Genomic DNA, 12,376 nt, shown 5'->3' with positions numbered 1-12,376 from the left:
TGGGAGGTATGCCCTCATAGAATATAATGTAGCCTCTCTCATAGAATATAATGTAGCCTCCCTCATAGAACATAATGTAGCCTCCCTCATAGAATATAATTCAGCCCCTCAAAAAATATAATGCAGCCCCCTCTTATAGAAGATAATGCAGCCCACTTTATAGAATATAATGCAGCACCCCACAAAATATAATGCAACCCCCTCATATGGTATAATGCAGCCCCCCTCATATAGTATGATGTAGCCCCCCCAGAATATAATGTAGTCCCCTGAGAGAATAATTCAGCACTATCACGGAATATAATGTAGCCCCCCATAGAGTATACTGTAGCCCTCTCATATAATATGATCTAGCCCCCCAGAGTATAATGTAGTCCCCTGAGAGAATAATGCAGTCCCCCAACAAAATATAATGTAGCCCCCTCATAAAGTATAATGCAGCCCCCCTCATAGGGTATAATGCTGCGCCTCCCCACCTCCATCATTGTTCTCCCCCACCACCCCTATCATTGCCCATTCCACCACCATTGTCTTTTCCACCACAACTATCATTGTCCTTTACACCACAACCATCATTGCTTTCTCCCCCACAACCCCATCATTACCCATTTCAACACCCCCATCATTGCCCATTTCAACACCTCCATCATTGCTTTCCCCCACCACCATCATTGCCTCCGTCCCCACCACCCGCATCGTCCTTCCCCACCGCCCCATCATTGCCAATCTCCAACACACACATCTCCAATACACACACACAAAGCACCGCACCACATACACGCACACACTACCGCACCACTCTCTCACACTCACACACACTGCATCACACCACATACACACGCAGACAGATAGAAATGCCATGCGTGTGTGTATGTGGTGCAGTGCGGTGCTTTGTGTGTGAGTGTGAGAGAGTGGTGCGGCGGTGGTTGGGTTTACATGCAGGCAGTGTTAGCTGTAGCCTGCAGCTAATGCTGCCCGCTATTAAAGTGAAATGGTATTCACTCCTCTCCATGCCCATGGGGGCATGGTGAAGCATGAATATTCATTTCTCTTTAGCAGCGGGGACAGGCATGGCTTCCTGTCACCCGCTGCTGCTCCACTGGCACAGGGTGGGTCCCCTTAACTCAGGGGCCCTATAGCCACTGGCTGGGGGCCCCTAGAGCAGTGAGGGCCTTAGGCAGCTGCTGGCCAGTATGCCAGCAGGTTTCAGTGCCTAGGCTCACCGGAGAATCCTCCGGATCTCTTGTGGGCCACTACGCCCCTGGATGGAGCCTCAGGTGGGGGGGAGGTTATTGCAAGCAATTAGAAGGAAGTGTCTGGCAGGAAGGGGTGATTTCGGTGGCCATTTTAGGAGAGCTAGGTGAGAGCTGGAAGGAGGAGCACTTGTGACATCTCTGTCGAGATCGGGTGTGCCAGGGGGACAAAGACCGCATCGGGTAGCAGAGAATACCATCCTGTTCCAGTACCACAGGCAGTGAAGAAGTTTGGAATGATGCCATCCACAGGAAGTGGCGGAGCTTAAATCTCCAGGATTAGGCATTTGTGATGCACCAAAGGACCCTCCAGCATGTCAGTTGTGGTACCACACACCAGTTAGAAACTTGGCATCCCTTGTTCTCACAACAGTCGTCCAGGTGGGCTCATCTCTGCAACAACACAGCAACCAGAGAAAGGTATGTAAATTCTAAGCTCAGGCCCACCTCGAGGATTATGGTGGGAGTGTGCACGCACAGACAGTTAGTTTGGCGCCAAACTCAGACAGTCAGATATAGGCACCTGAATGTATCAGTGCCCATCAGACTCAACTTGCTGAACCACTAGAGACTTACAGAGACTACAGTATTAAAAGTGATCTACTGAAGTGTACAGAGGTGATCCAGGGAGTGGCTCATTGCCCTCCCATGATCCTTAAAGTGAAAATGATGAATAATGTATAATTCGACAACTGGGTTCTATCTAATGGGTTTAGAGTTGTTTTGTTAAATGTATACGCTGCTATGCTGATTCACCAATAAGCCACACCTGACATTTCCTTGATTGTTCCAGTTTTCCAGGTAAATGCTCAGTAGCTGCACTAGACGGCTGCACAGTTAGGTAAATTACAGTAACGCAGTCAGTTCTTGCCAGGGGTGTGTGAATTTACCTCTTACATTTCGTTGGTTGATGGAAGCGCACTCAGTCTGAGTTTGACAGTAACTTTATTTGTTGAATTTAGTGTTTACTGCTTTTCTTGTCCACGGCTTCGCTGTATCCTGGAGAGCCCACCCAGTCCATAGCTTACAGTCTAATACTATGGAAGCAGGCTATTTGATTTCTGTGAGTCCCAACAGACAGATGACCTAGTTCTGACTTGCCACATTCCCTTTCGTATTTGGTGCAAAATTGTGAAGTTCTCTCCCCTCTCTGGAGGATTTTTAGCAAGAAAAGGGAACAGGAGCTCATGGGTTAAGGAAAGGGAGAGTTATGATGGCAAAATCCAGAACTGGGTTAGTGTTTCATTATGGTTCAAGGAATTGTGATGAATAGGGTTGAGCGAAATGGATCGGACAAATTAAAAAATCGCCGACTTTCGGCAAAGTCGGGTTTCATGAAACCCGACCCGATCCTAGTGTGGGATCGGCCATGAGGTCGGCGATCTTCGCGCCAAAGTCGCGTTTCGTATGACTCTTTCAGCACCATTTTTCATCCAAAGAAGGAGGACGCAGAGTGTGGGCAGCGTGATGACATAGGTCTCGGTCCCCACCATCTTAGAGAAGGGCATGACAGTGATTGGCTTGCTTTCTGCGGGGTCACAGGGGCTATAAAGGGGCGTGCATGCCGATCACCATCTTACTTCTGCCGATCGTAGCATAGGGAGAGGTTGCTGCAGCTTCATCAGAAGGGATATAGTTAGGGGGGGAAGATTAAGCCTCGAAACTGCTTGCGATTTCCACTGTCCAACACCACCATTTGTTTGCAGGGACAGTGGAGGCTATATTTTTGTGCATCAGCTCTGTAGCTCTGTAAGGCTCCCTGATAGCTGCATTGCTGTTTGCACGCCACTGTGCAAACCAACTGCTTTTTTAAAAGCAAAAATCCTGTTGCTCCTTTCTGCACAGTTATCTTGTTTATTTGTCCACACTTTTGTGTCCAGCAGTCCTTTTTATTGCTGCCATTCTTTTCCTGAGATCATTGTAGGGAGATTGAAATTGTACTACAGTCCTTGTATTTTTTCATATATCTTCCAGCCACTTTCTGCCACTGCATGGATTCAAAGTGACAGGAGACAGCATTTGTCCAGTATGGTTACGAACTGTACTTTTCCTCCCTTATCGATGTTATCCCTCACAGGTCATTCCCCTTTGATTACTGGGCATCTAAAATAGACACCTGGCCTGAATTGGCAGAATATGCATTACAGGAACTCGCTTGCCCAGCAGCTAGTGTGCTATCAGAAAGAGTCTTCAGTGCTGCTGGTTCAATACTGACCGAAAAAAGGACACGTCTGGCTACCCAGAATGTTGATGATCTAACCTTCATTAAAATGAACCAATCATCGATTTCAAATTATTTTGCCACACCTTCTCCTGCTGACATGTAGCTTGCCTGAAAAATGTCTCCTCTTACAGACTTCTCCAATTCCGCCATTTGTAGCTGCTGAATGTCCACCATAGGCCATTTTTATACCTCCCTAAATGGGCTGACTCCCCCCACAGGGCTGTGGTCACCACCTGGCGCAAGTACCCGTGCGAGTGCCGTTTGCCTGGACAGGTGGGTGCTCCCACTCTTGGGCGTCGGCACTGGCACAGGGTCCCTCATAGTACAATGAAGTGTCTCTGACGGTGGTGGTGCACAACCAATGTCAGACACACCGTCGTAATATGAGGGGCCCTGTGCCAGTACCGCCGCCCACGAGAAAGTGTTCCCCCCCAGCTCGAACAGTGCTCTACCACTTGCAATACTTATCTCTCCCTGCTCCACCACTGTGTAGTCTGTGCTGTTAACTCCTTCAATGGCACTGCCAATACAAATTTGTTGAAATGATAGATGATAGTTAAAATATACCGGGGCCCTGGCCTCCATTTAGACCAGTTAATACTTTGCACCTTCTACCACTGTCTGCTACTCAGCAGAGGAGCCCACCCCAGTACCTAGCTATGCCACCTGTTTAGTCCTGTTACCAAATTTGAACTGCTTTTGGCCTACTTTTGTATTTGGGTCTACTAACCGTGTCTGCGCCACTCATTACAGTTGTCCTCCACTGAACAAAGCAATGCCACCTGTTTAGTCCTGTTACCAATTTTGAACTGCATTTAGCCTACTTTTTTATTTTGGGCCAACTGTGTCTGTGCCACTCATTACAGTTGTCCTCCACTGAACAAAGCTATGCCGCCTGTTTAGTCCTGTTACCAATTTTGAACTGCATTTAGCCTACTTTATTATTTGGGCCTATATCTGTGTTTCCTCCTCATCCTGCCCATTGCCCAGCCACTGCTAGATAAGTCTGCTGATACATTGACCCAGACCACTACATTCCCCTTGCACTCTACACAGCCTGAATCTGACCCCGCTGAAAGTCAGGTTCCCCTTCCCGCATACTATACCACCTTACACGGGGACAAAGAGGAAGGTGCAGATGAAAGTGCAGGTTCCTTCATCAGGTGGGGGGGGGCATACTCATTGGCGACGCCACTGGCACAGGACCCCTCATAGTACGCAAAAGTGTCTCTGGCAGTGGGAGGCGCCACCCGCCGTCAAACACACCGCCGTACTATGAGGGGCCCTGTGCCAGTGCCAAGTGCCAACGAGTGGGCCCCCCTGCTTGCTCAGGATCACAGCACTTGCAAAGTTGAAATACTTACCTCTCCCTGCTCCACCGCCGTGACGTATTCCGCATTTCCTGGGCCCACGAAAATCTTGAGCCACCCCTACCCCCCCACAACTTTAGCCAAATGACCCCCTGTTTTCAATGCCTAACTATTATTATAAAGTAAATTAAGATTGACAAGCTTAAGAAATAAGAATTGATGTTTTTGGCATTAAAATGGGCACTGTAGGTGTTTTCCTGTCCTCCACTCACTGCCGACTTTGATTCCCCATTGACTTGCATTGGGTTTCGTGTTTCGGTCGGCCCTCTACTTTTCGAAATAATCTGTTTCACCCGACCCGACTTTTGACAAATTTGAAACCCGACTCGATCCGAAAAAAGTAAAAGTCGCTCAACTCTAGTGATGAATAAATAAATGCTCACACGAAAATTGAATAAACTAAAATGTATTTACTTAATAAAAGATAATAAAAAGAAACAGTCACTCAAAATAACACATAATCAATAAAGCCATAAGTCATACATTTCATTAGCATGGTAGGAGTTCATCACTGATCGTCCAGGAAACAAGAGAGCCCAAGCACAATGTGTCCTCTCTCATCCAATCTGTCTCCCTGTGTGTCTCTCTTGCATCTCATCATTTATATCCTAAACCAACTCCATTGCAACTTCTCTAAATGTTTGATGTTTATCCTGGTATGTATACTGAAGCCTTAAGACCAAATAGATAAGACTGCACCACCTGGCATCCCTGGGGGCTTTAAGACCTCCAATCAACATATGTAGGCCTAGGAAGATCTCTCATCTTTGAAGATAAGTGTAAAGTGTACACTAAATGTAAATTACTAGTCATTAACATTCTCTGAATCCCTCCTCCCTCTCACAGATATAAGTTCCTTACACAATGCGGATGACACTGCCGCTCTATATAGCACAACAATAGCTGTGGCATTGGAATCTGCTGCCCCACTTACACATACCAAAGCTCGCAAAATCGACAGACAGACCTGGCACACCAGCCTGACCAAAGAACTGAGGCGAGCTTCCAGGGCTGCTGAGCGCAGATGGAAAAGATCCCACTCCAACGAGCACTTCATCGCATTCAAACAGTCCCTCACTACTTTCAAGACCACACTCACCACAGCTAAACAAACCTACTTCTCATCTCTCATATCCTCCCTGTCTCACAACCCTAAACAGTTATTCAACACCTTCAATTCTCTCCTCCATCCCCCAGCACCTCCTCCCTCTCCACTTATCTCAGCTGAAGACTTTGCCTCATTTTTCAAGCAGAAGATTGATAACATCAGAGACAGTTTTGGTCAACAACCCCAAGAGCCCATCCTCCCAACTTCCCAGCCCTTCGCCTCCAAAACCAACTTCTCCACCATTACAGAAGATCAACTCTCCACTCTACTCTCAAGATCGCATCTAACCACCTGTGCATTTGACCCGCTCCCATCCCACTTCATCCCAAACCTCATCACAGTCTTCATCCCAACCCTAACCCATCTCTTCAACCTATCACTAACAACTGGTGTTTTCCCCTCAAGCTTTAAACTTGCCTCCATCACACCTATCCTCAAAAAGCCTTCTCTTGACCCATCCTCTGTATCTAGCTATCGCCCTATATCACTTCTCCCCTATGCCTCCAAACTACTGGAACAACACGTCTACCTTGAACTGTCCTCCCATCTCTCTTCTTGCTCCCTCTTTGACCGCTTACAATCTGGCTTCCGGTCACACCATTCCACTGAAACTGCCCTAACTAAGGTCACCAATGACCTATTAACCGCCAAGAGCAAGCGACACTACTCTGTCCTCCTCCTCCTCGACCTGTCGGCTGCCTTTGACACAGTGGACCATTCTCTATTATTACAGACCCTCTCATCCCTTGGGATCACAGACTTGGCCCTATCCTGGATCTCATCATACCTAACAGACCGGACATTCAGCATCTCCCACTCACACACCACCTCCTCACCTCGCCCACTATCTGTCGGAGTCCCACAAGGTTCAGTCCTAGGGCGCCTGCTCTTCTCCATTTACACCTTTGGCCTGGGACAGCTCATAGAATCTCATGGCTTTCAGTATCACCTCTATGCTGATGACACACAGATCTACATCTCTGGACCAGATATCACCTCCCTACTAACCAGAATCCCTCAATGTCTGTCCACTATTTCATCCTTCTTCTCTGCTAGGTTTCTGAAACTTAACATGAACAAAACAGAATTCATCATCTTTCCCCGATCTCACGCGACCCCCCCAACGAACCTATCCATTACAGTATATGGCTGCCCACTCTGCCCAGTACCACAAGCTCGCTGCCTCGGGGTAATCCTTGACGCTGATCTCTCCTTCAAACCACATATCCAAGCCTTTTCCACTTCCTGCCGACTTCATCTCAAAAATATTTCACAAATCCGTACATTCCTCAACCAAGAATCTGCAAAAACCCTAGTGCATGCCCTCATCATCTCTCGCCTTGACTACTGCAACCTCCTGCTCTGTGACTTACCCTCTAACACTCTTGCACCCCTTCAATCTATTCTAAACTCTGCTGCCCGACTAATCCACCTGTCCCCCCGCTAATCCCCGGCCTCTCCCCTCTGTCAATCCCTTCACTGGCTCCCCATTGCCCAGAGACTCCAGTATAAAACCCTAACCATGACGTACAAAGCCATCCACAACCTGTCTCCTCCATACATCTGTGACCTCATCTCCCGGTACTTACGTACACGCAACCTCCGTTCCTCACAAGATCTCCTTCTCTACTCCCCTCTTATCTCCTCTTCCCACAATCGTATACAAGATTTCTCTCGCGTATCACCCCTACTCTGGAACCCTCTACCACAACACATCAGACTCTCGCCTACCATCGAAACTTTCAAAAAGAGCCTGAAGACCCACCTCTTCCGACAAGCCTACAACCTGCAGTAATTACCGATCAACCAAACCTCTGCATGACCAGCTCTATCCTCACCTACTGTATTCTCACCCATCCCTTGTAGATTGTGAGCCTTCACTGGCAGGGTCCTCTCTCCTCCTGTACCAGTTATGACTTGTATTGTTTAAGATTATTGTAGTTGTTTTTATTATGTATACCCCTCCTCACATGTAAAGCGTCATGGAATAAATGGCGCTATAACAATAAATAATAATAATAATAATAATTAACTGACAACAAATGAACCAGTCATTTAGCTAGTTCATTTACATTCATTTGTTTGGTAACCATCTGGAACAATTGATATATGGTTGAATGGTTGAACAAATGTCTATTACCTTTTGCCAACTCCATACAGTAAGGCTATACTATATATTATATATTAACTGATTGAAACCAATATTAATATCTCTATTATTCGTATTAATTAATTGGAGTGTTGAAATCATTAAAAAATATATAACATACTACACAGTTAGGGAGCTTCTGTAGGATCAACATTCTCCCAAACCTTGCCATGGGACCATTGTCTTCTGTGTATGTTACTGCTTGTGCACATGGCATTTTTTGGATTCATGGTGTACAGATCCATAATGGGGCACCCTTTGCCTAATAAAGACCTATGTAGTAAAATCTCATCCAATATTGCTGACCTATTTATAATTTAGATATATTTTATTACTTTTAGGGAAAGATATAGTGTCTCACAGAGAGTATCTAGGTCTATAGAATGGACATGGTATGTGCACAAGGCTTATTCATTCATAGCTAATACTGGTCAACTAAAGGTTTTATCATTCCAAAAATTGTTTGCAAAATACTAAAACCAATTCTGCTGATTAAATTGTATTACCCCTACACAGAACTTTCTCAAGGAATGGCTGAAACAAAATAAAGGGCTATGTATTATGATATTCGAGTTGGCATTGTTATTCTATCTGCCTTTAACAATTTCATCCACAACAATGATGAATGATGATTCTCATTTTATTTCTGAAAAAAGTCATTTCTTAAAAAAGTTTTCTATGCCAAGATTTTCGCTTCATTTTTATTGATTAATTTTCTTTTTTATTCTTCAGAGGAGATAAAGAACCCAAGTAAAAACATCCCTCACAGTATATTAACAGCCATGTGTGCAGTGATTGTCTTCTATCTGCTCGTGAACATCTCATACCTCACAGTTCTGACACCCAAGGAGATTGTATCTTCAGGTACAGTGATTTCCATTTTGTTAATGAACCCAGAAGCTACAGAACATCAACAGTTGAGGTCATTTATCACATATGAGAGAAGACTGAAGAACTTACAAAATGAGATCTGAAACCCACTCTATCATCTCAAAGTTTTTAATATTTCAGATTTCAAACTTCTTACACTTTATTCAGGTGAGAATTTGTGGATACAATGAGGATCCATATATAGTGGCGTAACTAGAGTCCGATGGGCCCTAGTGAAAAAGTTGGAACTGGGCCCTCCCCCTTCCCGCAAGCTGGTTCTATTTGCTCTTTAATTATAGGCCCTTTTTAGATCATTTCATCTTCAACTTGCTTAACTCTTTACAATAACAGCAATTTTCACCAGGGGTGCACACCCTGTACATGTCCCCCATCCTAGGGATGAAAAGAGATTTTTCAATCCAGCAAAATGAATTAAAAGCAAAATGCTGTATTGTAAATTCATTAAAATAGTAAGGACTGACCATCACTTCCCAACAGCAAACTGGTGTGAAGAGGTGCAGTGTGAAGAGGTGCAAGCTAAGAGTAGCCACCTCCTTGTATAACTAACAAATAAAGCTGCACTCTTTAATGATATAACAGGCAAACATTGAATATATAATTGGAAATGCATTACTGCACTAGAAAATAGATTAATATTAAGATACTTAGCACATAAATTGGCCAATTCATGTCTGCCCAGCAGCCAACGACAAGGCGATCCTCTTTGCTAGGAACCTCATTAGGTATCACTTTTAGGCTTTTCTGTCCAGCTGGAAAAGCACATTGTTTTTGGGTACAAATTTCTCTGCTCATTCATTTAATAAAATGTCTTCCCTTGAACGTTCAGACAGCCATAGTGTTAAATGATCAACGTCTTTCAGCCTAGAGTTCTAATGTGTTTTTGGGCCTCCCGATTCTCCCCTTTCAGATGATGTCAGGGGAGAGAAGGATTCGACTGTTAGAATTTCAATGGCTGATTCATGTTTGTTCTTGATGATAAGCCTCTGCTAGAAGAATCTGACACAGGGTCTCTCATAGCGAACTCAACATTGCCCGGCCCTCATGGGCTCTCTCATACAGAGCACTAGAATGCTCAGCCAGCAGTGGCACTCTCGTACAAAACACAAGATTGCTCTCTGAGCTGGCAGTGGCTTTCTCATACAGAACCCTACAATCCTCAGCCAGCAGTGGTACTCTCATATAGAACACTAGAATGCTTAGTCAGATGTGGCTTTCTCATACAAAACACTAGAATGCTCAGCCAGCATTGACACTCTCATATGGAACACAAGCATGATTGTTGAGCTGGCAGTGGCTCTCATACAGAACACTAGAATGCTCAACCTGTAGAGGCTCTCTCATTTAGATAACTAGAATGCTCAGCTGGAAGTGGCTCTCATACAGAACACTAGAATGCTCAGCTGGCAATGGCTTTCTCATACAGAACACTAGAATGCTCAGCTGAAAGTGGCTTTCTCATACAGAACACTAGAATGCTCAGCTGGCAGCGGCTCTATCATACAGAACATGTGCATTATACTACATGAATGACTATGGCCTGTGCATTATACTGCATGGATGACTATGGGCTGTGTATTATATTATATCAAGGAAATAGGGCTGTGTATTATACTAATATGGAGGACTATGGGCTGTGCATTATATATGGTGGTGCACTATACGGAGGAAAATGGGGGGTGAATTCTATATGGAGGAATATGGGAGTGTATTATACTATATGAAGGACTATGAAGGTGCTTTATACTGTATGGAGGCCTATGGGGGTGCGCTATACTATAGTGAGGTTTATGGGCTGTGGATTATACTATATGGCGGACTATGGGGAGTGCATTATACTTCTGGTATGGGGCTCCATGACTTCAGTGTATGCCCCTGGTGAGTTCAGTGGTTTATTATTTTCTATACGTTAACGAACAGCAGCAGAATGGGGGAATATGCCAGGATGGGATGTATATATATATATATATACAGTGGGGCAAAAAAGTATTTAGTCAGTCAGCAATAGTGCAAGTTCCACCACTTAAAAAGATGAGAGGCGTCTGTAATTTACATCATAGGTAGACCTCAACTATGGGAGACAAACTGAGAAAAAAAAATCCAGAAAATCACATTGTCTGTTTTTTTAACATTTTATTTGCATATTATGGTGGAAAATAAGTATTTGGTCAGAAACAAAATTTCATCTCAATACTTTGTAATATATCCTTTGTTGGCAATGACAGAGGTCAAACGTTTTCTGTAAGTCTTCACAAGGTTGCCACACACTGTTGTTGGTATGTTGGCCCATTCCTCCATGCAGATCTCCTCTAGAGCAGTGATGTTTTTGGCTTTTCGCTTGGCAACACGGACTTTCAACTCCTTCCAAAGGTTTTCTATAGGGTTGAGATCTGGAGACTGGCTAGGCCACTCCAGGACCTTGAAATGCTTCTTACGAAGCCACTCCTTCGTTGCCCTGGCGGTGTGCTTTGGATCATTGTCATGTTGAAAGACCCAGCCACGTTTCATCTTCAATGCCCTTGCTGATGGAAGGAGGTTTGCACTCAAAATCTCATGATACATGGCCCCATTCATTCTTTCATGTACCCGGATCAGTCGTCCTAGCCCCTTTGCAGAGAAACAGCCCCAAAGCATGATGTTTCCACCACCATGCTTTACAGTAGGTATGGTGTTTGATGGATGCAACTCAGTATTCTTTTTCCTCCAAACACGACAAGTTGTGTTTCTACCAAACAGTTCCAGTTTGGTTTCATCAGACCATAGGACATTCTCCCAAAACTCCTCTGGATCATCCAAATGCTCTCTAGCAAACTTCAGACAGGCCCAGACATGTACTGGGTTAAGCAGTGGGACACGTCTGGCACTGCAGGATCTGAGTCCATGGTGGCGTAGTGTGTTATTTATGGTAGGCCTTGTTACATTGGTCCCAGCTCTCTGCAGTTCATTCACTAGGTCCCCCCGCGTGGTTCTGGGATTTTTGCTCACCGTTCTTGTGATCATTCTGACCCCACGGGGTGGGATTTTGCATGGAGCCCCAGATCGAGGGAGATTATCAGTGGTCTTGTATGTCTTCCATTTTCTAATTATTGCTCCCACTGTTGATTTCTTCACTCCAAGCTGGATGGCTATTGCAGATTCAGTCTTCCCAGCCTGGTGCAGGGCTACAATTTTGTTTCTGGTGTCCTTTGACAGCTCTTTGGTCTTCACCATAGTGGAGTTTGGAGTCAGACTGTTTGAGGGTGTGCACAGGTGTCTTTTTATACTGATAACAAGTTTAAACAGGTGCCATTACTACAGGTAATGAGTGGAGGAAAGAGGAGACTCTTAAAGAAGAAGTTACAGGTCTGTGAGAGCCAGAAATCTTGATTGTTTGTTTCTGACCAA

The 12,376-nt window shown here is 44.9% G+C and overlaps 1 protein-coding gene across 2 annotated transcripts in view; it reads left to right on the top strand.

The window, feature by feature from the left end:
• Positions 1–12,376, top strand: part of LOC138641476 (b(0,+)-type amino acid transporter 1-like) — a 174,924-nt gene that overhangs the window by 118,677 nt on the left and 43,871 nt on the right. For both annotated transcript variants that reach the window (XM_069728974.1, XM_069728975.1), the window contains exon 2: positions 8,837–8,968. In XM_069728974.1, the coding sequence (XP_069585075.1) occupies positions 8,837–8,968 (132 nt within the window). The remainder of the gene's footprint in view (positions 1–8,836; positions 8,969–12,376) is intronic.

The sequence above is a fragment of the Ranitomeya imitator genome, chromosome 6 (genome assembly GCF_032444005.1).
Source record: "Ranitomeya imitator isolate aRanImi1 chromosome 6, aRanImi1.pri, whole genome shotgun sequence".
NCBI lineage: Eukaryota > Metazoa > Chordata > Amphibia > Anura > Dendrobatidae > Ranitomeya > Ranitomeya imitator.
Note: the sequence above shows the minus strand (reverse complement) of the source record. Positions and strands in the feature narration are given on the sequence as shown.